At 44.7% G+C, this 26885-nt stretch overlaps 1 protein-coding gene and 3 long non-coding RNA genes across 9 annotated transcripts in view; 1 reads left to right on the top strand and 3 right to left on the bottom strand.

The window, feature by feature from the left end:
* Positions 1 to 10611, bottom strand: part of LOC121201934 (uncharacterized) — a 49890-nt gene extending 39279 nt beyond the window's left edge. For 2 of the 4 annotated variants that reach the window (XR_008693407.1, XR_005897142.2), the window contains exons 1-4: positions 10445 to 10611; positions 9582 to 9823; positions 9332 to 9461; positions 3402 to 3477 (exon numbers count right to left, since the gene is read on the bottom strand). This is a non-coding gene — a long non-coding RNA (uncharacterized LOC121201934). The remainder of the gene's footprint in view (positions 1 to 3401; positions 3478 to 9331; positions 9462 to 9581; positions 9824 to 10444) is intronic. The other 2 variants (XR_005897139.2, XR_005897143.2) reach the window with 1 other exon arrangement.
* A 1505-nt stretch (positions 10612 to 12116) lies between these two features.
* Positions 12117 to 18138, bottom strand: LOC114846874 (uncharacterized). Its single transcript, XR_003784132.3, has 3 exons — positions 18000 to 18138; positions 13066 to 13148; positions 12117 to 12975 (listed from the first exon to the last, which is right to left on the bottom strand). It is a non-coding gene; the product is annotated as an uncharacterized LOC114846874 (long non-coding RNA).
* A 143-nt stretch (positions 18139 to 18281) lies between these two features.
* The window catches only part of vwc2l (von Willebrand factor C domain containing 2 like), a 14784-nt gene continuing 6180 nt past the window's right edge, over positions 18282 to 26885 (top strand). Inside the window, exons 1-3 of one of the 2 annotated variants that reach the window (XM_029136072.3) lie at positions 18282 to 18629; positions 19629 to 20147; positions 25298 to 25427. In XM_029136072.3, coding sequence (XP_028991905.1) covers positions 19722 to 20147; positions 25298 to 25427 — 556 coding nt within the window. In that variant the 5' untranslated portion in view covers positions 18282 to 18629; positions 19629 to 19721. Of the gene's footprint in view, positions 18929 to 19628; positions 20148 to 25297; positions 25428 to 26885 lie in introns of both variants that reach the window. The other variant, XM_029136071.3, reaches the window with a different exon arrangement.
* The window catches only part of LOC114846873 (uncharacterized), an 8756-nt gene continuing 2031 nt past the window's right edge, over positions 20161 to 26885 (bottom strand). For both annotated transcript variants that reach the window (XR_008693408.1, XR_003784131.3), the window contains exon 3: positions 20161 to 21243. This is a non-coding gene — a long non-coding RNA (uncharacterized LOC114846873). The remainder of the gene's footprint in view (positions 21244 to 26885) is intronic.

The following is a 26885-nucleotide window of genomic DNA, read 5'->3' as shown; positions in this document are numbered from 1 at the left end:
TGGACAGAGTCTGGCCTCCTGTTGCTGCAAAAATTGAGGCAGTGAGGACATTGGGGGTTGACAGCTACATGATGGGAGACATAACCTCAACTTCTCAAATACAGTATAATGGAAGAATACAAATGCAACACTTAGATTCTAGTGTGAGTACAAATCTGCATCAGCTAGTAAATGTTTTATTTATTTATTTTTATTAAGCTGGGTGCTACAGTAAAATAATTACTTTGTTAAATATGCATTATGTACCTTTGTAGAAGTAACAAAACACAATTACCATCTTTTACTGAAATTTTCATGCATAAATTTAATATCCTACTTTTAATCATACTGGCTTCCGTTTAAAATGAATGGTTTTTCTCATTAATCAAATGGTGAAGGCAATTTGCAGAGCACCTGTCTTGAGCAGGAGGCTATTAAGATTCTGAGAGAAAAAGAAAACATAGACTTAATTGTTTGAGGAGTAAAGCTCATTTACAAAATATTGCTTTCTCTGGGCTGTTTGATGAGTGAGCTCGGCCTACAGGGCAGGTTTCTGTATGCAGCAGCTCTGTCCTTGGGACACGCTATTCTTGGGTAAAGGGTTTGCTCAGTCAAGGCACACAGAAGGTAATTAATGTTTGTTTCACTTCTTTTCCATTGCCGCAAAGCCTTTATCGGAAGGACCCTCAGACTACTTGAAATGCAACCCATTTATTCTAAGTCAGAAATGAATATTGGCAAATCCACAGTTTTGTAAGGCAGCTGTTCTTATTTCAGCCCACCGAACCTTCAAGTTTACAAATCCTATAGGATATACTGTAGCTCAATATAGCAGCTTTGCTTCTCCAGCCACCTGAGTCTCAACACATGCTGCCAAGTTTGACAATCAAGCTGAAAGATTCGCGACTATGATGCCATCAGACACTTTCCAATGTGTTTCCACTGGTGGGAATTTATAGGACCTGCGCTCACTAGAGTTTCACTGTGATACCATCGCTGTCTTTCACTGTCTGAGCCTTTCACTGGTAAACATAATGACAAGGGCTTTAGCAGTACTCAAGACTTCCTCCCTCAAGGATCCCATTCGTAGATAGACATCCAATCCCAAAAGACCAAGCTCAGTCTGAAGCCAATGCACTGACATATCAGCTCGGCATGTGTGCTACATGTACTGGACCATCACGTTGTGATGCCCCTAGCATAATTGGCATTTCTTATCAAGAACCGTAGCTAAATTCATCCTTTTTTGTATTATAGAACCAGTACTTTATAATTCAGACGTTATTTTCTGTATTGCAGAATACCAAAGGTCTGAGCACCAAAAGGGCTATTAATCCATAGAATTTCAATCTATCCAATAACAAGATGGTACTGTATGAAGAGAAGGTTACTGAGTAGCTGACTAGCTAAAAGAATAACTAGCCTGTACAGGATCCTACAGTGTTCCCTACAAAGTCTCAATGAATAGCCCTTTCCCTAAACATCTGCCAAATTGTAAAAAAAAGAAAAAATCCTCCAACCAAGCAATTTCAACCCCAGACTCTTCCAGCACAGTCAGAGGGAGTTACAGTAGTAAGTAGTGTATTACCAGGAAATAAGAGACTTGAAATCGTATCTCATGACAAGAACAGTAATGTCACTAATGCACATAGTACCACAAAACCCTTTCTGACATCAGCATATGCTGCCAAGTGCAGCGCGGACATTAATACACAATGCAGACAGTCCAAACTGAGCTTTTGCTGGCCATTAACAGTTAATGAGTGTTACATTTTCCAGGAAGCCCCCGTCTGAGGCGTTGTACATGTACCTACAGTATCAGACAGAATTCTACCAACCACTGCAGCAAGCAGTCATTAATCTCTATGCACAAAACATAACAAAACATGAATCAAATATTTAAATTTGCATGAAGTGTGTTATACAATGCTGCACACGCACACACAGAGAGTCAGTGCCTACATGTTACCTAAAACCACCTACTCCTTCGCAATACTGTTTATACAGTACATGCTCTAAACATGGGATTGACACTGCTGTGTATTTTCCTAAATACTAATGTCATGTTTGTTCTTAATCTATATTAATATTCAATCACATCACACTGAAGACGAAGAAAGTTGGATGTGGCTGCAGCTTCCCAACTAGTTCCACGGGTCTCAGGTGTGTTCAACGTTTACATGCAGGTCAAACGTAGGCGTCCCTGGAGGCTGGACTGTAAGCAGTGGCCTGGCCAAAGGAGATAAGGGCGACAAACACAGAGGACACCAGGGGAGGAAAACTGCACAAACACAGCAGGCCAAACAGAGGGCAAAGAGGCTGTGATGTTCCTGTGCTGTCCTGAAACGCAAGGGCAGCGACCCTGAAAAATTGGATACGCTGGTCTCCGAGGCTTTAAGAAAAGGAGTTCTTTTAGAACCAGTGAATAAAAAAAATAAATAAAATAAAAAATAAAAAACTTTGCACTTTAAACACAGTAATAGTAATTATTTGCAATGCAGAAGTAGCAAAGTCAGTTCACTGCGATGAATAAATTCAAGCATATCTGAAGAAATAGAACAATCAGACAGTAAAATAGATAGATACAAATACTTAAATGAAGAACTACTGCTGAAATCAGTTGGCGCGCAGCACAACTGTATAACCACACAGAGTGTTTCCCGATGTATACATTTTTCAGGTTTTCACAATCGACCAGCGTTCGGCAACATTTCTGCAAATTCACATCCACAATAGCTGAAGAGAAGCTGCGTTTAAAGTTCATTTAGAGAATGTAGAAAATAGTTATTTCTACCCTCAACTGGCGCGTAAAAACTTTAAATAAAGATCACAGTGGAGGTCTGCTGTCAATAATTCACTTGCAGCAGGGATGTGAAGGTCTGACCGACACAAGCAACACAAAGAACAAGTAAACTAAACAAAAGATGAATGCATAATTCAGTACTTCTGGAAGGAAACTTCATTTTAACATTCATATCACTTTGTTTTGCAGTCGTCCTATACACAGGTGTTGTAAAGAATTTAAAAGAAAAAAGACTTTAGAAGCGAAGAAAACAAAGCTCTATAGTATCTACCCTGTGGCTAAACCACCAGCTGACTGACTGAAGCTCACTTTGATCGGAGGTGAAGCAGAAGCAGAAGAATAATTTTAGTCACACACTCTTCACTCATTCAGTGTTCAAGTAAGTAGAAGAAATTGTATCAGAAGCTGCAAACTACAGTAATAAATGAGCTAAAGTAACCTATATAGAAGCCATAACCTCGAGTCGAGGATACTGGAAGGAAATACTTTTAGAGCTGGGTCAGCTTTATCTCAAACCACCTAGGAGACTTGTGGGCCTGCATCTTAATAACTACCAGTCAGGAGAAGTTATATTTAATACATTATTTATGCCCAGCATTACTCCTACTGTACTACTCACTGATTAGGAGGCCAACTCATCTTGAGCCATTGTCTGTGTCCATGTGGGAGAGAGGCAGAAGGTCCTCACCTCTGAACTGTTGTAAAGGAAAAAGAAATAAAAACAAAATTTGATTTTATTTTTTTTAAGCAAAACAACTTAAATGAATTCCCAGAGCCTTATACTCACACAGGAACTATGTGCACCACATGAACCCCCGCACACAGTCTCTGCTAATCCTGCTGGGCCATGTTGATAGCAATAATGCTATGCTGCTAACGCTAGCTAACTAGCGAAGGTGTTTAGCTACCTGTCACCAAGTTATTCCAGCATAAAAGGAAGGCCGTTCAAACAGAGGATACTTCATATTCATATTCATGAATGTTTAGCACAAAAGTACTGCCTGAAAGCACCTGTTTGATGTTTTAAGCCCCAGAAGACCAGATTTTCTCCCAGAAGATGCAAGTACACACCATTAAGATATTCCTCCACCAACAGACGCTTTTGGTTGTTTTGTTTAGTTCTTGTTGCTTATAGGAATTTCTAGTCGCATACTTTAATATGCTGAAGCGCAGTTGAAGTATTATCTTATTGCAATCCCATGTTTTTGTATTCAATCATGCGATAATGCGGCGTCATTATAGAATTTTCTCAGTTTAGATGAACATTTATCTGCATTACGGTTGGGTTTTATTATGCTGGGCAATTTTCTCAACAAAGAACAAGTCAGATAATAATAGTGCTTTAAAAAAAAGGGGGGCGGACCATAAATGGCTGCAATTCCATCCCTAGCGCTCTCTCATTTGTGTTTTAATCAGGATGTGATAATGAAGGGAGTAAAACACAGGGCAAGTCAAGAAAGTAATTTAGAACCTCCAAACAACAGTAATATTCTCTGTGCCGTGTGTGAAGAATATGATTGGGACCGAAAGGTCAAAGATTTGGAAGGAGCTATAAATTTCCTTTTTTAGTATTAGTGGCCACCGAATTTAAACGCTTTCATCTCTTCTTTTAAATTGTGTTTTTAGATTTATTGTCATGCTAATGTGCATGTGTGTATTATATTGTATTATATTATATTAATATGAATAAATCAGAATACAGCTGAAACACTTGGATGGTTGTGGAAGATAATTTATAAAACCACAAGATCAAACAAGGCATTTTAAATAACCTTAGGCAGTATTTTATTCATCTACATATGTATGCCTGAAATTGTCTAGACATAAACTAATGTATAGATGAGGTGCTTTGGCAGGACCGAATACTAAAAATTAGAAACTAGTACGAGCATATATACTCGAAATATAAAGATCTCCATTGAACGGCGCGGCAGGATGAAGTGGTTGCAAACACTCAGTGACCAGATTTCTAAATGAGGACTATATGAAATCTGCTCCTCACTCAGTCTTATCGAGCAGTGACTCCAAAACCAAATAAACGGGCCAATTTTCTGTGTTTTCAGTTCATCTTTATATAATTTATCGTTAAATCAGATCTCATTCATGCTTTTGAATACACATACTCTAGCTCGTCTAGTTCAAGATGCATTTAAGTGAGCTGGGGATTTCGAGAACTCTAAATGGGTGAAGTGCTCCCTGCTGCCCAGCAAGCAAACGTTGTACCTGACTGTAGTTGAGCTCTGCGACTCTTTGCTCTTGGTTATCAGTGTCTAAAAGATTATAATAATCCAATTATTTCAAGTCCAACACAGTCCTGTACTGTTAAGCTCTAAGGCAGCAGGGCAGCCACATAGGAAGACTTCAGAAACACTTATGCTACAGTTTTTAACTTCCAAAACTCATCTGGAGATGGAAAGGAGCCGGTTGACAGGCTTTTCTGAAGCCGCAAAAAAGGGGAGGAAGCTTCAAAAATGTCTTTCTCAAAAATGTCTTTCTCCCTTCAAGCTTCTTCCAGACACAAAAGATGACATTCCCATTGAATTACTAAAGCTTTAACCAAACATGCACTGAAGAGTCATAATAAATAAGATGCACATTAGAAATGCAACCAAACCAATAGGCTGAACAAAAGCAGAGTTTTTAAATTATGTGTTTTCAAGCAACTGATTAGATGCATCATTCACACTGTACAGTATGATTGTTGTATTATACTATATTACACCCTACAGCATGTCCATATGGTCCAGATATGCTGCAATGACATGCTGTGTTCCATATAATTATAACCCAGGACTGTAGAGAGTCATTGCGCACCATCTAGTCACAGCTGGGCAGTCCTGCTGACAGAATTGCAGCAGTGTGATTGGCATCTATTCATTTCCTCTGAACTGGGAACAGGCTAAATCAGAGTCAATCACTGACCCTTTCAGACGGACACCAAGGTTTGAATGATGCAGGGGATTCGTCGCCTCCGTTTCTGCCTTGTTTACTTCCTGTTTGTTAGCCCTCCCCCCCAAAAAAATGGCTGAATGAATTGGACCGAACTATTAATCACAGGGTACAGCATTCTCTTCCACTGTAACCCACTCCCATCAAAGCCTTTCATTTCCTGTTCATTCTCTTGACAGAAATCCAATCAACAGTGGATCATAATTTATTCACACTTCGAGAGAGAAGCCACTCCAAGTATATGAAGACATCCCACTTCATTTTTCCAACACAATACGCAGTAAGTGGTGGAAAGGGACAAAGCCAACACTGTCTGTACATAAATATTCAGGAGGTAGGGATGAGCAGTTGGTACGAGATGGTGGGGTTGGTCATTAGCTAGAATTGCTCCAAACTGGGCTATTTACTGTGAGGCCCTGCAATTCAAAGTTACATCTAAATGAGACATTTAAATATCTTTGAAAGACTTTTGTTTTTCCTTTTTTTTTGTTGTTTGTTTTCAAGCACGAGAACCCGGGGAACCACGTATTCGGCAACAACAGCCCCAAGCAAAGCAGCGACGGCGTGCTTTGCAACCTGCCAGGCAGCCTCATTTAACAGAGTCAGCTGCTTTGTAAAAGCAAAACATGTCCGGGCTAGTCAGCTGGCAACCTGAACGTCACATTAGGCTTTAAACTGGAAGTATTCAGATGCAGATTCCAGTTGCTGAAGGTGATTGAATGTGATATCTCCAGTGCACTGCTATTATAAGTTTTAAATTAAATATTGCTCTAATGTAAAATCAGAGCCTGATTCTGAGAGTGTGAGCTAACTAGGTTGTTTCTTCTGATTCCTGTTCTCCATCTTCTCCCTGGCTGCAGCAGGGTAGTTCATCAACATGAATAAGTGTGTTTAGGTTTAGGGCACCTTTGGAATTAGAAAATCAAGCGATGCATGAAACAAATAGACAGACCATGATGCGGCGTCACGTGCCGATCATTTGCCAGACAATTAAGCGCAGCTGTAATAATCCTGGAGACGCCAACACATTACTTGACTTCTGTGGTTTGAACTCCGCTGTCAGTCAGTGTGTCAATGTGCGAGAAGGACTTTGATCAGGTGAACCTGCATTAGTGCGGCATCAGATCTTTCTCCATGAAAACAATAAAATGTAACTAGACAACTATTCACCCTGTGTATAAAACCACAAAGCAAACAAAGAACCTGAATAAACAGCGATTTACAGACACTGTAGCACATGTAAAAGAGCAACAAACCATGAACACGTGTCCCTGTGATGCAATGTACTTAAGACTGTAGTTCCTTAAGGGAACTTTTACGACAGATTACACATTTCAACATTTTCCAATCTGAGTTTGTCACTTTAATGCTGCCAACACATGCTCTGCTAACCACACAGGTTTACTGTACAATGTGCATGCCTGTCCTTTGAGCCATGACACAGATGGGAGAGTGAAAACAGTTTAAACCCGCACCTCCTCTGATTTATCCTTTATTGCTTGAGATTTATGAATTATTGTAAATCTGATGGTGTCTCTCATAATACTGCCACAGCCTTTTTAAATCAAGCTGACAGGCTTATTATTGAGCATCGGTAGAGAAGGCGCCGCGGCACGGAGTAATGTACAATCACTGGATCAGGAGCAGAAAGTATTACCACATATTCCCTAGTGTCCCAAGTTGTTGCGCCAGAACGATGTCCCCAAACAATTGCAGCGGCACTCTACATTACTCAAGGCAATGAAATAGCATCAGCCCAACGCTAGCACCACTCACACTGTAGATCAGTCCCAATAGTTCAGTTGATTCTGCAGCACACATAAATATTATAAACAGCACTATCACACTCTCCAGAGGGTCATGCATGCTTAAATATGGGCCTGATGATAAGCTATGGTATAAAAGCTATGCATTAATAATATATGTAAACAAACTTATAGGCAGTCAGCAGGTTAATGGCTGCTGTCTGTCACACTGCTGTTTAGGAGACAAAGTAAATGACTTCCCTTCAATATTCTGCACCAGCTGGAATGTGAGCATTTGAAATTGTATTTTTGTCACAATAAACACAAAACAATTGTAAGAAATGAACAAGAATCAGAAAAGTAGCTCTTACAAAAGCGGGTTGCCTTCCTTTTGAAAATAAAAAAGCCCCTACGCAATCTAAGTGCTCCTCTTAACTCAGAGGAGCAGCATAAGCCGCGCGCCTCATGAATAAAACGTCAGTCTCTAAAATGCCCTTCTCACCGTGCCCTTCTTCTCCAGGTTTTATGAAGTAGTTTTTAAAACTGCCACTACACCGATGCAGATGGAATAAGGGCTCGGTTTCCAGTGTTTCCAGCCGAATCGCCCAGATACAAAGCATCTCCGTTGTATATCTGGCACCACAACAAGATGAAAACGCAGCCATATGATTGAGCTGCCACCCAGCTTTATCACAGCCTCTCAGGCCCACCTGACAACATTCGACAACATTGAGCCCATTTGACAATGGAATTTATTTTTCCTTTTATTATCAAATCTAATTTACGCGCCCAGACTGAGATTAAACACATTCAAATTGCCCAAGAGTCATATTCCAATTTAGGAAACGCTGCAGATAAGGCAGTAAAGAATAACATTAAACAATTTGGACAGCGTTTAGAATCCTTATTCCCTTATCTTTCCGTGTTAGGTATTACAGTAGCATTGCTGTTTTTTCATTTTTCAATAAATTCCTAAAAAAATTATTTAATAATTGAAAGAGTGCTGAAGCCATGACAAAAAAGTGATAAGTTCCTGCTGTTTGAAACATTTGTCCGCTGTGAGATACATGTGGCACTTTTGACTAACGCCGAGGAGCTTTCGGTGCTTGAACTATTAGTGGCGGAGGCTCCAACCGTACAGTATATCTACGGATTATTTGCATCGTCATGTCAGAGTTTTAACAGCCACAGCAACAGCAACAGAGGCCTCACTGAGCCATTAGCGCGGCTGTAGATCCTCAGTCTTGTTTTCCTCGCTGGCAGATTAAGTGAGCTTCGCGGTGATCACAATAATTAAACGTGCCATACGTGCACTTAGTGCAGAACTATTTAAAAACGGCGTAAATTAATCCCTGCAGAAGCGATAGCTGCGTTAAAGCAGGGGAGCGTCCTCTGCTTCGCGTCAAAATTGTATTTTTAAGTTTTAATTATATTTATTACAAGTGAAGCTGCTAAATGCTGACGGGAGCAAAACACTGGTCTCCATCTCCTCTAACTGGTCGCCAGTACTTGAATGCTTTTCAATGGGCTGCAGATCACATTAGGCAGCTCCTTCTTATCGACTCATCTAAAGGGTTTATGTCTTCATCCAATTAAGCACAGGACTTCCTTAATAGCGCCATGCTTTGGCTGGTTTGCTCCAGAAGTACGCACACTATGCTTTACTGTCAGTATAACTGAAGATTTTAAAGTGATGCATGTGTCTGTGCCTAGAGTCACCGCTATAAAAAGACCATAATTACAGTTTGGACTATTACTATTAAGTGTTTTTCACACAGGCAGCTTCATCCTGGACTCTCTCCATACGCCGTTGACGCACAGCAGTGTCGGTTTCTTGATCTAGTGTGTCTCCTACCTCAGAGACTCGGTGAAGTTGACAGGATCACAGATCAGGCAGATATGAGACGGGTCCGAGGCGTCTGCTGCCAAGACCTGCCAGCGCCGCCTGTTTCCACGCTGCTCCGCGTGTCAGGAGGGCAGGTCTGCTACTTAGACAGGGGAATGAAAGATGGGGCTAAGATGTAATATGCATGTGAAAGCAGGGGAGGCAGCCACGCTATCGCTTTGGATATTAACACTGATTTAATCCTATGATATTGACTTACTGGCATTTACATATTAAAATCTGCATTTTTCCCCACTTGCTTTGGTTTAACAACCATAAGTTAGCAACTTTTGTTGAAGACTTTCTGAGCAGGCACCTTCGCGCCGCAGCTTTTCATGCGTCAGCCAGTCGGTCGACGCCTGCGACTCCTCTGCACAACTTGGCTGGTCATCACATTCATCTAATAAATAGCCCTTCGATTCAAAGGCACTCGCTGCACGATGGGCCACGTCCCAGCGAACGCTGTTAAAAAAAATAAAAGCAGCAATCAATTAGCGGGCCTGTGATTAGGGGATTGTTCTGAAGAGGAGCCAGGGTTCTGTTTCAGCGCAGTTCCTGAGACGAGCCTGTTGTGGGCTCTCTCTGTCCAACCATTCTGTCGTTTCCTGTGTCTGTTTGATCATTTTGTTTTGTTTTATTCTGTGTTTAGAAAAGCAGTGGAGAATCTGTTTTGTTGTATGTCTGTGTGTAAACCAAGTCCAAGTTCAGAGTGGCATAAATAGGAGCATAGAAGTGTTTTTATTGTGCCAATATTGGAAAACACTTAAACTAAATACTCATGATTTAATAACTTTAGAGACAATTAAAGTGTGGAATCTAGTGTAAATGCACTGTCTCCTTGAAATGTGAGAGAGAAGTGGAGTTTCTGGGTCTGAGAGATAAATAGATGAGTATTCACAGACTTGACACTGGTCACAATACACAGATTACTGTGAATCTTCTGAAGTACGTGGTCTCACGAACAGTCTAGTGCTGAAACGCTTCACAAAAACGAGATGATCTCCTTCTTCTGTTCGAAACATGGTCTCCACGAAGCCATTAGCAAAACGAAGTATAAGTAAATAAGCTCGGGCAGTAACTTACAGGCTGATGGAGAATCTGTGACAGATGCCTTATGAGCGCTGGCACGGTGCCTCTGCCGCAGACAACCTGACAACTGGCGTGTGTTGGCTGGCTTTGAATGGAGAGTTCATTAAGCAGAGATTAGATGCAGCTGGAGAGGAAGTGTGTGACAGAGGAGAACGTGGAAGCGTGGGGGCAGAGGAGCCAGGAGGAGCAGGGCGTGTATTCACTACGTGTGTGGCTGTGAGCTGAGGGGGCGTGGCCAGGTGAGCCTGTCAATCAAAAGGGGAGACGTCACTAAATAACAGAACTGTTTATTGTTTATTCTTGATACTTATACAGAATGCTTAGAAAGAGGAAAGTACTTCAATTTAATTCCACTACTTTAGTACTTTTGCATTGAAGAGGTTATGAAGCCTTTATTCCTTTAGAGTGATAAAGTTATGAATAATAATGCACCAGTCTGGCCTTTTTTTACATTTCAGTTGACTTTAAAACATCAGACCGGCCCTATTCGCAGGCAGACCTCATAGTAGGACCGTGTTAATGCCCCGTACTAAATTATTCAGAACAAACACAAGAGCTGCGGAATGCAAAAACAGGAATTAAGAATTAATTTGTAGCGTAATTGTGATGCAAATGAAAGCAGATGTCTTACCCCAAAATGCAATTCACATTTGCCATCCTTGTGATCTTGGGGAAGATTGTATCATAAAAGGCTCTCTGGCCATGTGAGTGGAGATTAGTGTGGATATCTGTGAGCGTTTTCTCTAACGGATCCATTCAAGACTGTGAAACGTACAGTAGCTGAGAACAATGGGGTGAAAGGGTGTTAGAGGCTGCTCAGAGTCCAGATAACCACAGAAAGAAGATCAAATACACTCTTAGATGCTTTCCTCAATTAATGTACTGGAGCTGGCGGAGGGTTGTTCAGACGTGATATCAGCATTCGCGTCATGCGTGAAAGATACACAACAGGACAGCGCATTAGGAGGACGCAACACAGCCAAGTGAAGAATTTAATCCCGCGTCCACTTCATTAGCGCTTACACTGTATTAATGGGTGCACACGCATTTAGCAAACAAACAACATCAATCAGCCGCGTCCGTGAGTCTCCGCTGTGTGGTGAGATGACTGGAACATGTATTTTGCAGATTGCACAGGGACCATTAGCAATGGAAATGTGCACGGACGGGACTCCCAGCGTCGCATTGATTCTGACAATCAGCGCAGGAAGAGGAGCTGTTCATATTGTAAGACAGACTTCATACAGTGATGATGACATCCAGCACCTGCTGCTGAACATGGAACAATGAAGGTAATTGCCAAGATGTTGGGATATTTTACTACTGCAACAAACAGCCAAATGTAAAGATCATAGCAGATTAGGTACAATTTACTGTGTGAGCTCCCCCAATATTAGCTATTATACACTTCAGCTTTATTACACTGTTATTGCAGCTAACTGGCTCAGCATTTAGCTGTGGCTTGTTCATAGTGCACGTTTGAATTGGTGGAGTTGTGAAATTGCAGTTCTCCTCAGCATATTTAAGAATTTAATATGCAATGAGTTTGTCTTGGCAAAATTAAAGCTACAGAAATATACAGTTACACAACTGTTTGAGGTACATGTAAATAGACGAGCAATGTTGAAGGTCAGAAAGAATCAGACACATCCTTTAGTCATCATGTTTATTTATTTATTTAGAATATAATTTCTGTACCTGCAATAAGAGGCCTTTGCTCCTGATGGCTGCTGTTCACTTTCACCTGTTGTCCACTGTAAGGCTCGCCTAGTTTTTACCATGCGACAGTAGTAAATCATGATGTGGACGCTGTGTCTTTCACTGCGAACGTGACGGGAGGCTTCCATTACGCGACCGAACAACCTGAGAGCTGCAAATGGGCTCGTCACGAGGTTAAACGTGTGAAAACAACATTTGAATTTTATTGGCACTACACTGATGGATAATGTACAATATATTGACACAATGCCACGGTGACAGCAGCGGGTTGTCCCGTTTATATTATGTGATAATGTACAGCCATGAAACCAGTCCGCCATTAACTCGACTTATAAATCAGGATTCCTGTTGCCCTTCATTATTCAATATGTAGACAGAGTGTGCTCCCCCCCCCCCCCCGGGGGGAGAAACGCATTTGTCACAGTTTGCTCTGTAGCTCTCGTCAGTGCTTTACTGGCTAAACAATTAGTCAGCAACTCAGAAATAGGGTGTGTATGTTTGGAAAATACCTTAATGAATGCATAAGTGTGGGGATTTAAAAGCATCCCAGATGCCGGGCTCGCTGCCTACCTTGCATGTATTTAACAGTTAAATGGGTTTGCATTTCATTTGCACGCCTGTTGAAAATGTCTCTGGTGGTGGAAACACCTGGTCTTATTAGCGGAGCACACAAATCCACGCTCCGCCATCTGCAGCGGTGATGTCAGCGCCGCCGTCGGTAAACACTCCCGCACCCACTTCTCTGGGAATGCGCAATAGGGCCGACGAAGACGCAGATGAGCAGGATGAGGGGGGAACACATCCTTCTGGAGGTAGTGAAAACCACAAAAACAACCATATGACGATTAAAAGACACTCAACTGTCTACAAATAATAATAATATCAATAAAAGGCACCTCTGCTTTTGAGCCTGGAACCTCAAGAAGCAGCTGGTCAGTGGATCTGAGGGTCCGAACGGGAGATGATGGGTGTAAAAGTTCTAAAATATAAGAAGGAGCTCGACCATTAAGTGCCTTAAAAAACACAGGATAAAATCTGAAACTTGACTTTAAAATGGACTGGAAGCCAACGAAGGGACGCCAGTATTGGTGTAAAATGCTCTCGCTTTCCGAGTGCAAGCGCAGCAGCATTTCGAACCAGCTGTAGGCGATAGAGTGATGCTTGACTAACGCCTACATACAGTACAGAGCATTACAACAGTGGAGTCATGTAGTGACAAAAGCAAGTATGAGGGTTTAACACAAGGAATGTTTGTCTCTAAACACTAATAGCAACGAATGGTAACCTAATATTACACAAGGCTTCATTAAATTATTTGTTTTCCTGCTTCGCTGTAATAAAACAATGAACATCCAGTATTTATAGTATCACACACACCTGTGACACCTGTTGTTACAGTTTTCATACAGTTTTAATATCTTCTAGCAATAATCCTGTTTCTCAGATCTGACTGATTTGCACAGGTGGGTATTGGCTAAAGCACCAGAACTGTGGTAATCACTGTGAGTTGCAAACAGTAATTTCATCACGTTGAGGTTTACTTTGCACGAGGCTGTAGCTTATGGCATCACGGCACCTCAGGGGCCAATCTGCGCGGTCGGAGCGGCTGGTGGGACGGCTGCGGGCTCTGTTCTCCTGATTGACACTCAAACAACTGCCAGAGAACGCACTCCATTATCTCTACGTAAACAATGTTTACGTAGAGCTCACGCCGGACGCACGAGGGACAGAAGTGAGAACTGTTTGACCGGTCGTCTGGTGTCTAAGTGGACAGAAGCCAGCATTTAATGGAACGGTCATCACGTATGAGTTGTTGAGTCACATTGTATTTACATGGAGGGATCATGATTTATTAGAAAAGAAAAACAAGCACATAATGGTGCGATTTGGTTGTATCTCAATGGGACATTATGTTAAATATATAATAAACCAAAACGAGCAGATATTAGTTTTAGTGAATGAGCAAACTGTTTACCACGTGAACATGAACAAAACACTTCCATGTTCACTTATAACTGCATGGCTCGTCTTTTTTAACATTGACCGCCTTCAAAAAGGATTTTCACATTATGACCTGTGCTTCAAAATAACTCCACCGTAGCGGTGATGTAGCTCTGCCTTAAAGTCTTGTCTTGCAACTCCACAAGCACAGAAAAATAAATTTCTCTTGAACTGTGCAAACAGGAGCAATTAGTCCTGCTGCATAATTTTATAATGATTTCAGCTGCTTTAATTTATAATGACAGTTGCATAGTTATAACCACTGGTGTCTTTTTCATTGATGTTGAGAATGGCTTTAGTTACTAAGAGGTGAACCATTATTTTATTAGCTTTAATAGCTTTTATTAGCTTAGTTTAACTTAGCTTAGTTTAGCTTAGCTTAGTTTAGCTTAGTTTAGCTTAGCTTAGCTTAGTTTAGCTTAGCTTAGCTTAGCCTAGCCTAGATGGCATTAGGTTTAGCTTGGTGTTGCTGATAAGCTGCCATTAAGTGATACTGTATGATACTGTACCAGTGTCAAGCTACTCTTCTAATTTACAGCACAATAAGTGCATTAAGTCCTGATTTACTGATCAACTTGCAGTCGAAATATAAAAAATTGGCCGAAACATTCTCACAATTTTGTACCAAGTTTAATGTGGAAACTTTTGATAGGAAATTGAAAACCTGCCATATTCGTTTTATTTATGATGCATACTGATGTTGTTGTGTATTCAATTTAATTCTTCATTCATTGATCCATTCACATAACTCAGTGACATAATACAGAGTGAAATCCAGTATATTGCATTTGATTCATATGCCAAATTGTCCTCCAGGCCTTCTCTCTGCTTCGGCCCCATTTGCATGTCTAAAGCTGCAAAGTCATTAAGACGCACCCAACCACAGCAGCGCAGTCTCAGTGCTCGGCGCCTCCCCTGAGCTGCTGCTGAAGCATCATCTGCCTTTGGAGCGAGCGAATCGAAAGCGGGGAGTCTCCACGCTTCCCCCCATGGGCTCTTCTTCTAACTCGGTGGAAAATGCCAGCACCCGCAGGAGCGCGGCTACCACACGGCCGGGACGAGACGGGGAACGGGGAAACCAGCGCACGCATGGGCTCTTCCCACCGAGCTGGCTCATCCCCAGCAGCCGAGGCATCGCCTTCCTCCGGCTTTGGAAGGTCCATCTCTGAGTTAGTGTGCCATGTAATACAGGGTGCGCTTTATGCGACCGGAGGGGAAAGCGGATGAGGTGAAACGGTGTGAGGCTGTAAGGCGCATCCTCTGGAAGGCGGCCTGGGAACATTTAGGACAAGCTGCAGAGTGCACAGACTACACAAGCCTCCAGTTCCACCTCAGCTTCATACGTTTCCATGATTTCTCCTATTGTGTATTTAAAACAAAATCTTTAGCTTCATTTAAGTCACATTTGCCATACAGTAGTTGAACTGATACTGTGTAGTTGACTGTGCACTCTAGAGTCCCCACACTTCATACAGGCACTATGTGTAGAACAATGTGGGAAGTGAAAGCATTAATAAAATCAGGATGATTTAGCTGCTGATACATTCATCACGATAAGAGGACTAAATTACTTCTCGGGCTCAAAGCGGAATCTGCAGAACATTCCTCAAAGTAGTTTGTGGATCAGCCGGAGAGACATGAATTCACATTGTTGCGCCGTTAAATCAGCGGGGGATTGCAGAGGCTCAAGCCACAGATTCAATTTGTACACAGTACAATTGTACTAGTACTCTAGTATTAATTTAAAGGCTGCAGTGAGTAGAAGTGGGATTTCCTGCTAAACGCGTTAGCATCAGGCCTCCGCTTTATTAAGTATAACCCCTGATTTCACACGAGAGGGAAGATGCGTGCTCTACTTTTAGGAATGTTCCTTTTCACATACACCCCCCCCCCCATTCGCTCACTCTCTTTCACACACACACTAGCTTAGGCTCACTCTTTATCTCGCTCCGGTTTGGTCTAGTTAGCATGAATAGCTGTCACCAAATATAATGCCTCAGACCTGCTAGCGGGCTGTAAATGCAGCCCTAATGGCCGAAGCATTAGAACATGTGGTACATGCTCTGCTTCAGCAAATGTATTGTTGCAGGAAAACGGAGGTGGTTGAAGGCAGGAGTGGGCGGGAGGCGGGGGGGGGGGGGGGGGGGGGGGGGGGCTCCTCCTCCATTAGCTGATTGAATTGGAAGCCGGTCACGCGGGCTGGGAATTGTTTGCCTCTCATCGGACACGGCTGAAATGGAAACATCTGCAGAAAATGTCAGGATGAAGAGCGGCGTCCCACCGGCGGGACGGCGTCGCTGCTGACGCGGGGGGACGCTCGCGGCGCCCGCTGCGTGTTCCCCGTGACCCGGAGTGACGTCCTAATGGACCGTGGCGCCGTCCAGAAGCACAAGTGCAGTGTCAGAGTGAATAAATGATCTGCTGGTGTTCTGAGAGGCGGCCCGAGACACGGAGGCCGATGAGAGGCCTGAAAAGCCGCCAGTGGTTCTTCTCTGCACAAGACGTGGGCGTCGAGCGGAGGTCAAAGGTCGGTGGCGTCCTGTCCTCAAACTTTCACAAAGTCAAATGTCGATTATGAACTATGACAGATGCGCTGTGTTTCAGATGTGATTATGAGAAAGACCACGTGACAACATGGTGAAAACGAGCCTCCTGCGACATCAACATCGCGCCTTCGCCTCGTAAATGCTCCAGCTGACGGCGTAATTAGACGGTTTGTGCACATTACCAGGAGTCTGACAATCCCCCAATTGCCACAGGTTTTGTTGCGATTGCAGCGTCGCCAGCATCTGCATTTCAAACACCTGCCATCTTTTGGAGATAACTAACCTCCGCACGATCCCTGTCAGCGGCGGTGGCGCCGCTGTCTCACAACACGAGTGACTTCGGCACCGCACTAAGACGCTGTATTATTTATTCTAATAATACACATCACACATTGTGACACTGATTTTGTACATTGATTTCCCCGGGATTAGGAAAGTAATTAGTGGAGTGTCGCTGACAGGAGGTGGCTGCTTCTCAGATCGACTGCTATCTGTAGGTTGAATGTAATCAAGCCTTGCTGAATTTATTTATTTGAGAAATTTTTGCCAGAGAGCAGAATCGCTATTTGCAGCCCAGAATTATTTACAGAAGAGAAGAGTCCCAGGATATTTGCATGTATTACAGTAACTGGCAAACACAGGCTAAGTATTCTAGGAATGGGACATTTAACCTGAAGCCAATCTCGAAAACTCACATTTTATCTTTTTGAAACTTTCAGTCTTTCATAATTTGAACAGTTTTCCTTCACGTCCATCTTGCTGGTTGTGTGGCCTTACGAGTTCTGACAGGTGTTTTAGGCTAAAGGGGTCTCTATGAAATATATTTTTAATCTGTTTTATTCTTTACTCAGATTAAAGCCGGACACGCTGTTTCAGTACATTTGAACAAGACGAGCAACAAAGGCGACGCTGATAAATGTGTAGGATTCCTCATGGGAATAATTAATTACATGCAGGGCTTCCGGGTCCAGGTCACCGGTGCTCAGACTGTACGCGGGCAGGCAGTGGCCCCTACGGGCAAGCATCTGCAAGACAAAGCGGATGCTGCTCTGCGAAGCCCTACTGTATCCGCGTGTGTGCAGGGGCTGAGGAGTCAGACTTGGCTCGCGCGTTGCACCGCAGAATACAAATGGGGTCTCTGTCCCTGCTGCAAATAACGCGTGACTCAGGGAAACGGGCTGCGGGTCATGTGCGGAGACACCCTGACACGCGTGTAGGCGCGCGCGCGCGCAGGGGAACGGTGACACAAGCGTGCCCGTGGACAAACACGGAAAAGCACTCACACACAGCGGAGCGATCTGACGTCGCCGTCCCCCGTTTTGCCCGCCGCTCGCGGGGGACCGCTGCGGCCGCCGGCCACTTATTCGGCCGTTTGACCGGAATGCAGCCTGTGGCCGCTGATGGAGCCGTCACAGAAATGCCGTCGGACTCGCTCTCGGGTCGTGCGGTGTGAGCGTTGTTTTGTCTGTGGGTGACAGAGGGGGGCGGGGGGCCGTGGAGGGCGGGGGGGGGGGGGGGTGCTCTGCTCCGCTCGGCTCCGCTCAGTGCAGGACGCAGAAGAAGACAGTCGCTGTCCAAGGTGCTGAAAGTCGGAGCGCTCCCTCCTCAGTCTCGCCTGCAGACGATAAAAAATAAAAAACGACTTGATTCAGTCTGCGAGGGTTCATTTTTTTTATTCTACTCAACTTCAACCCATGTGGATGTGTTTTTATTTTTAGCGCAACCGCTGGATGTAAAGGCTACGCAGGCTACACCTCGTGCAACAAGACTGGCCGCTTCTGAAATTCACGTGAATCGTTGGGGAATATTGGAGTCTCAGGGATTACTACAGAGGATCTTCTTTTCTCGGTCGCTGCTTCTCTGCGTCTCCGCATCGCATGTCTGGACGTGAACTGTCATATCGTCTCCGAAAGGTGAGTGTGATGAGGATGATCATGAAGCAGACCTACTTTTACGTGGATTTCATTTCCTTTCGCGCTGGAGAGAGGGAACCGTATTTCCAAAATGCTGGTGTCTAATTGCTTTTAAACCCACCATCACGGCCGAGGGGAACGGATAATTACGCGTTGTGGAGTCTGGTGAATTTACCCTGTGGATAAAGTGAAGTTTCCCCCCAAAAAAACGGCTTAGCGACTATCTGCGATCTGCTCTGGACCTCGATGTGTCGGGCTCTCTGGCTTCCTCTTAGCAGATACGGAGCAATTTCGACGCGGTGAGTTTGTGTGATCGTCTCATTTCCATCCCCGTTGCCACCAGCATGTCAATTGATCTGTTAAGACACGCAAACCGAACCGCTTCCGAGCCAGGAGCGTTTATTCATGTTGCCTAACTGCCTGGATTCCGGCTCCGTTTCCCCATTCTGGAGCTCAATCATTGCGCATTTACCAGTGACTCCGGACATTGGCGCGCGGCGTGCTTGATTTAGTGCGACCACCCTGCTGTAAATCCGACGTGCATCTAGTGATTTGCATATTTATTGGCTTCGGTGGAATTCGAAACGGACTCCGGCTACCTGTTGTTTTTGCTCGCTCTCCTAGAGTTTCACATTGTGCATTCGGAGCGAGCAGGCTGAGTTGTACCGAACAGAGAGGCAGACTGCGAGGAGCCTAATCCTCCTATTTAGGATAATGAATGTTTTAACCTTTTCTGCCTGTTACTGGACGCGTAGTTCGCCAACACACCCCCTGGAGAACAAGCAGCACGCACAGCAGCGCACATATAACCTGACGCCCAGAACGCTGCCTCCAGGAATAACAGGATCAGGATAAATTAGGGAATCCCATTCGTCTCTGCAGATATATTAAGATAAATAAACGCACAGGGGCCTACATGAAAAGCACTGAGGGCGTGAGGTTTGTTGGAAAACAACAATTATCATCCATCATATCATGTTATTTTTTTCCCCACTGCAGCACATTTGCTTGAGTGGCGAGGATAATGAAGTGCAGGACGGATCCGGAGAGGCTCCCCGGCGCTTAGGGATGACATCCTCGCCGTCTCCTTGAATGTGGATTTCGATGCCGAGGCGAAGCATGGGCCCTCTGGTCTCGCTCGCCTTCATCCTCCTCCCCCTCCTCCTGCTGGCCCTGGGCGCCGCGTCCCCGGCCTCGGTGGGCAACCCCGAGGATTACGCCGCCGACGAGTCGGAGCGAGGTGCCGGCGACAACATGGTCTTCGACGACTACCGCGGGAAGGGCTGCGTGGACGACAGCGGCTTCGTGTACAAGCTGGGGGAGCGCTTCTACCCGGGACACTCGAACTGTCCGTGCGCGTGCACGGAGGACGGGCCCGTGTGCGACCAGCCCGAGTGCCCGAAACTTCATCCCAAGTGCACCAAGGTGGAGCACAACGGATGCTGCCCCGAGTGCAAGGAGGTGAAGCACTTCTGCGAGTACCGGGGGAAAACCTACAAGATTCTAGAAGAATTCAAGGTGAGACCTCGACTCAAAGACTAGTTATGTTTATTTATGCTTCTGTGGAAGTTACACAACTCAGGTCACGGTGCTGTAACTCCGTCATGGTGGTAGTTAGAATAGTTTAGATGCATAATATCTCAGACATTGTTTTATTTGTTGGGAGCTGAAGAGACAAATACACCAAAGCAGCACTGACCTGGAGCTCAAGCGTCGGGTCAGTGAAGCTTCCCAATGGCATGCGTTATCTGCTCTGGGTACACTGTAAAAGTTTGATGAAAATGTGTTTATTGGCCAAGGGCAAAAAGATGGCTGCTCAGCCAAGTGATGTACCCCCCCCCACACACACACACACACCCTTAACGGAACACTCTGACAGATGCTGTGACTATTTTACCTGTGCGTTGTGGACACGGAGTGGTTGCTGGGCGATCGGGGATCCACCCATCAGACCAGTGTCTGCAGCTGTTAGAGAGCGCCGCGGAACTGCCTGATTGGAAATGACACGTCGAGCATGACAACTACAGTCTGTGCTTAAACTGTTGCTGCCCACGAGGAAATCGACTCATTCAAATTTCCCACAAGTGGATTGAGGCTGTAAGTGATTGAGATATAATACGACATAATGCAGCCGAAGCAGCGCTGTAGCTCTGTGGTTCATCGCAGCATTTGTTGTGGTTGGACAGTGAGCAGGTAAGATCAGTGCATCTCTTCTAGCTGTGCTAGCCACATGCTAACACATATTTTGGATCCATTGATTTGAATTGAGAGGATTGAAGATACCCAACAATTTAGAAGCTGAAGTCATAGATACAAATCCCGATTTGCAACATAATATAGAAAATGCACTATAGTCTGACAGCCATGTTGTTTGTTAGTATTTAGTATATGGACGATTTCCCTGCTGAGCAAAGGAGCATCTGCTGGGAGATGTTTGAGCATGTCACTGCTGTGAGTATTAGCATGTCATGTCAGTTCCGCAAATTGGAGCAGGCAGGGGGCAGCGCGGCGTTGAGCCAAATAAGATGTAGACAAGCGTCATCAGAAGCCATTCGGCCGTCGTTCATCTGTGGAGGAAGACAGTTGGGATCCACGCTCTGTAACGTTCCTTCAGCTGTAAACAAACATTATTAGAAGGTCAGTTATGGACTGATCTATGAGCTGAACAGCTCCGAAGCCAGTAGATGTTTACGCTACAACGATATGTTGTAGCGTAAACATCTACTGGCTTCGGAGCATCACGATGGACGTTTTAATCATTAAAAACCAGTGGAAGCGTTTAGAGATGATCATTTGCTGACGGCTGGAATCACGTCGCACATGTTCATTAGCATGAACGGGACGTAGCGATGCTGTTGTTGGACGGCGACAACCTCTATATTTAATCTGAACTGAGCAGTGTGTCAAGATCAGTCTCAGTCAGTGTTACTGTATAGAGAACTTGCAAGGTTCAGTGTGTGTGTGTGTGTGTGTGTGTGTGTGTGTGTGTGTGTGTGTGTGTGTGTGTGTGTGTGTGTGTGTGTGTACATAAGCCCCCACAGTTTGATGTGGGATCCAGGCCATCAGTAGTGTAGTTCAATGTCATGCTTAACTTGACTGGACACCGTGCGGAGAGGAGGATATCTCTTCATACACTAAAAAGAAAAATAAAGAAAATATCCATTCGTTCTTTCTGATTATCTTAGTGAAAACCAGCGGGACAGAAATAAGGAGACACGCCACTGACACTGTGTCTTAGCCCGCATCAAGTGTTGAATCTGTTCAGTGGGGTCTTGAAAGCACCAGAACCCTGCAGAGTTCAAGGAACCCAAAGGCCGTCAGTCTTCTCTTTAGATATGCACACAGGTAACCTTTAGTGGGGGCTCATTGGCATTTCCCCAGCACTAATCATGCTCCGTGGTGAAGATCGTTGCATTAATATTCAGCACAGACAAAGGCAGAAGCATGAGAGGTGAGCTTGGTCCAGACCAGACATGTTTTCACAATTGCTCCCAAACAATCCCATAATGCAACAGACCTGCCAGTAAACAGAACACACGGCCGGTCATTTATTAAACCGCACGCCTGTATTATTCGTGCACCGGCAGACAGTGAATTCTCCCAGTAGCAGCCTGTCAACCTGAGCATCTACGTCTCACGCCGGCTGTTTTCTGTTACCTGCTTTCGCTGCCCAGTAAGAGAGCGATGCCGCTCAACCCGGCAACCGTGGGTGATTCACCATCAGGTGAGGAGGGGTCCGTCCAGACCACCTGAGGGCCTCTGGCCTCGGCACGAAGCAGCAGGAAAAGCTCCAACGGCAGTGAGAGTAAAAGACTAAATACAAGGCATCACATCGGTCTGAATATGTTCCCATTCGAAGGCAAGCGGCGCTAACTGATGCGTTAGCAAGTAATACGTATGAGCCTAAACCCTCAGGAGGCAGGTACTAATCCATTCACATCAGTGCAGCTAAGATGCTCAATGAGGAGGCTGATTGTTTTGATCACCTGGAACCCCGGCGCATGCAGACAATCACAACTATCCATTTAAAGCACTGAACAGTAATTAGTGACTCGCTGTTTCAGGGCTGACATCTATGAGACTCAACAGCCATAAAAGCTATAAAAATGATCGCGCCAATTGATTTTCCTGTCCTATTTGCCAGAAGCAACAAAAGGTCCTAGTTAGGATGAATTAGTAAGTGCTGACAATTAGGCCGCAAAGTGAATTCAAGTTACATTCTGCTTCGAGCACGTCCGTGCGGGCGGCGGCAGCAGCAGCATTCGAGCCCGTGGCTCCTCGCATTCAGCCTCCCTGTCGCTCCGCGTTCTCATGCCGTCAATAAAAAATTGTCATGCACTTTTCTTGTCAACCCACTTTCGTCACTTCTATTAGCCGCATGGGTGACTTTCCATTGACCCTGTTGTCCGGCTCAAAGTATTTTACATTGCCGAGGCCCCTGAGGGTTATTTGACTGCGCTTTGCTTTCTTGCGCCATCTCCACTTGTCTCAGTCAGAAAGGAGGAGAAGGGACGATAAGGAACATAATGCTCAACCGAGAGGGTGCTTCGTTTCACGGCAGATCATCTTCAGGGTAGAGCTCATACTAAAGGATGCGCTGAAAGCCAACACTGCTGAATACGTTCAAGGATGCGCACACAGTAGAAACGACATCTTTAATACGGGCCTGGCTGCGGAAGCTTCTGCCTGAGTAGCATCGTAGGTCAATTTGTGAGATTAGCCAGGAGGAAAAGTCCACTTCAGCTCTGAAAGGCTTTATTTTTAAAAGCCTGTTATGACAGAGAATAAACTACCGTCTATCTCTCAACGCCAGTCATCGGGATTCTACATCAGTCCCTCACGGATCAAGTGGCGCCTGTGTTACGAAGATACATTCTCACCTCTTAATACCTCACGTCCCGGAACCAGCAGCTAGTCCCGCAGTATTCAGACAATGGTTTGCATCACTTCAACGCAAATGTTGCGTTCACTGCCCATTTCTCCAATCATTTGAGTTTCAGTAATACGCCTTATGGCGCAGACTCTGTGCCAGATGCAGGCGCTGGTGAAAAAACGGGTGGAATTGTTCCCATTGTTGTGTTTAAGAGTCATTTCCTTGCTTTATGTTTGGCAGCTGTCCAAATATTAATCAAAAGTGGTGTTAGCTGGGTCCTTAGCATCCACTCAGCTAATTCTCCTGCTTCTGCGGTGAATACATATTTGTGCTGTGCTTTTACCCTTAATTAGACATTTGTAACTGGTATTTAATCAACCATCTACTGCTGTAGATGTAGAAGTGGAGGCTAAAGCACGTAGACGCCCTGTTGCTTTATTTACCATCAGTAAAGTGCATTGACTGAACGCTGGATGCTGGTTTATGACATCAGCTGCTATTAACCTTATGCTGTGTATTACATCTACATCCTGGTGTGTCTGACTTCATGTGTACAAACCGAGCAGCTGTTCATGTTTTGATTATTGTAAATTCAGTTTAGCGCTCGCTGCTGCAATATGTCATGTAATAATAAAGAAATAAGTCCAAATCCCAGTGATCTTAGCATGCAGCAGAAGTAGATGCATCTCAGTCCACATTGTGCTGCATGCGAAAGACAACGCCTCGGGCTGCGCTGCTGACCTTGACTCACACATCCCCACAGATGAGGCCTGTGAGGTCGACACGGCGCATATACATACAGCATATACTGTATGTGCTGTGTGAGACGACGCTTTGCCGCTTAATTGGACGCCTTCTGTGAGTTCACAGAAATGGATAATTGTAGCTCTGGAAGAAAAGCATTTTGGCAGTGGTTTGTTTATGGGGGAGAAGTGATGTCAACTACATGTGAAAGGAGATTCTGATGCTGTTTCTAATGATGCTTTCATGGAGGTTAGAGTAATAGTTATTACATGCTTTTATAGAGTTTTGAACACTGAACAGTTTTTTTCACATATCAGGAAATACTGCTGATGAAAAGCTGAGACTAACTTTGGCTACACTTAAACTATTCATTGCACCTTGACTTTGTAGATGTCTTTGGATACACAGATTGCAACCGTTGCCTTGTGCTGCCTAAGCATTCTGATCTGTAATGTTGCTCATCTTCCAACGGCCAGCATCAATTTAGAGTCAGCTGAAGCATCTGTCAAAACAGGCAGATTAAAACCAGAGCTTGCTTTCCATCTCCATCACCGCCGCACAAAACAGGAACAGCGGAGGAATCGGCCGTACAGCAGGACATCCCAGAATATGTTGCACAGAAAAACAAAGGTGAAAAATGCTGGATTTGAATGGTCTTTTGGTTCCGACCAAATATCAGATAAGGGAAGTTCACTGTGAACTGTTAACTATAGAAAATCTGATTGTGATGAACAGCTGACCTTTTGCGATTTGGAAACAGTTTGTCTTTTTCCACTCGACGTGATTGCATTAAAGTTCATGTTGCGGTCACGAGCGAAAGGCGGCAGCGTGGAAGCGCTGCGCAGCTCTGATTTACATGTTGCAGCGGTGCTGAGAGAAGCCTCTGGACTTCCTGGGGCCAAACACAGCAGAATGCAGCAAAACGCTAAATGTGACCGAAACAAAAGCCACAGCTGCGCGTGCTGTTCGCGGCTTCGCTTGTTAACGTGCTATTTACTGGCAGGTTCTGTTGCAAACCCTCACCCGCTCCTCTCCACCCCTCTGTCCGCAGCCGTCGCCCTGCGAGTGGTGCCGCTGCGAACCGAACAACGAGGTGCACTGCGTGGTGTCCGACTGCGCCGTGCCCGAGTGCGTCAACCCCGTGTACGAGCCGGAGCAGTGCTGCCCCATCTGTAAAAACGGTAAGCACGCGCTGCCTCCTCACGTCCTCCACCAGGAGCGTCCGCGGCGCCGACGGCTGCCCTTTTACACCATCAGACGACAAGCGGAGGCTTTAAGGATTCAAAATATTACCTTGGGTCCGTTGGACACTAATGAGCAGTGCTATTTTTAATTATGAATGACACAGTGAGCAGAGTAAACATTAGCCCATTGATTAAAGACACGCTATGAGGGACTAATGGGTCCTCTGAGACACTTTTATCTCCCACTGCCCTGATGCCCTTGTCACAACGCAGCCAATCCCCAAATTAGAATTATAGGATTTCAATGGTTCATTGGCTATTTACAGGGCAAGATGGGTGATTTCCCTTTGCCAGCACCAATCCTGAGGGACAGATGGAGCTTTATGACTAAAGTACAGTGTGCATCACTCTCCTGGCTGGTATGATCCACGACACCAGTGCCTGCAGGGACAATAATAAGGGTAGAGACAAAAGAGGAAAGTTGCATTGTCTGGCTCGTCTGTTGTTTTTTAATACACTCAGCCAAGCTTCAGACAATTAGAGAGCTCACAGTGTTGGCAACCAGCGTTTTTTCCTGAACTCAAATGAAAACCTGATAAACAAGGATTGAATTGGATTGTGCTCTCATGATTAAACGCTTTGTTATTGCGTTGGGTTTTCTCATTACGTGGAGTCCAACTCTAAAAATGGTGGAGCTATTTCTAAGTATTCCCTCTGGAAAAAAATAAATAAATAAATTCTCAACGCTTCCTTATTTTTTCGTGGAGCGGCAGTTGACCTATAAATATGAAGGGAGGATTTTAATTTGAGGCAGACACTACCCACATTTCCCTTTTTACTCAAATTTCCATCCTCATCCCACTTGCTTGCTTCCTTTGATCTCGACACATACACACCCAGACTAACAAGGCTGCGGAAGCTGCAAGAAGAGCACTAATTCAGGCTGACAGGACACGGCGACACCCTTGGCATTTCAGGGGAGGCCTGCTGTTTCTGGGCTCCCCGAGGGCGGCTGGTCAAGGTTCTGGAAGGCTCCGTGGGCGGGAGCGGCCCAGGGCTGTGGGTGACGACAACGAGGGAACGATGTTAGCTCTGATTTTCGGGAAAATTCTTTGACAGGGAGCGTGTCGTACTCGGATGTGCGATCGATAAAGTGCAACTGTGGCAGCAACGGCCTCACGTCTCCACGTCTCCACGCTGCATTAATACTGTCCCAGCACAGGTGCGGCTCTCGGTCTGAAAGGCATTTGGGCTTTTTACATTTCAAAACCACAAAGCATCAAGGGCAGGTCTAATCGCTAAGAGCAGAAATATTACGGAGCCACGAGCATGTGGCTAATTAGTACAAATCATCATTAATTTGGAGGTTAAAATACGTCTGCATTCCCTGCGTGGAAATTGCTCTAATACGGTTTTAGATTAATGACTGCGTTTTATTTAAGGCCTCTCTGCATC

This window comes from Betta splendens, chromosome 21 (assembly GCF_900634795.4).
Source record: "Betta splendens chromosome 21, fBetSpl5.4, whole genome shotgun sequence".
NCBI lineage: Eukaryota > Metazoa > Chordata > Actinopteri > Anabantiformes > Osphronemidae > Betta > Betta splendens.
Note: the sequence above shows the minus strand (reverse complement) of the source record. Positions and strands in the feature narration are given on the sequence as shown.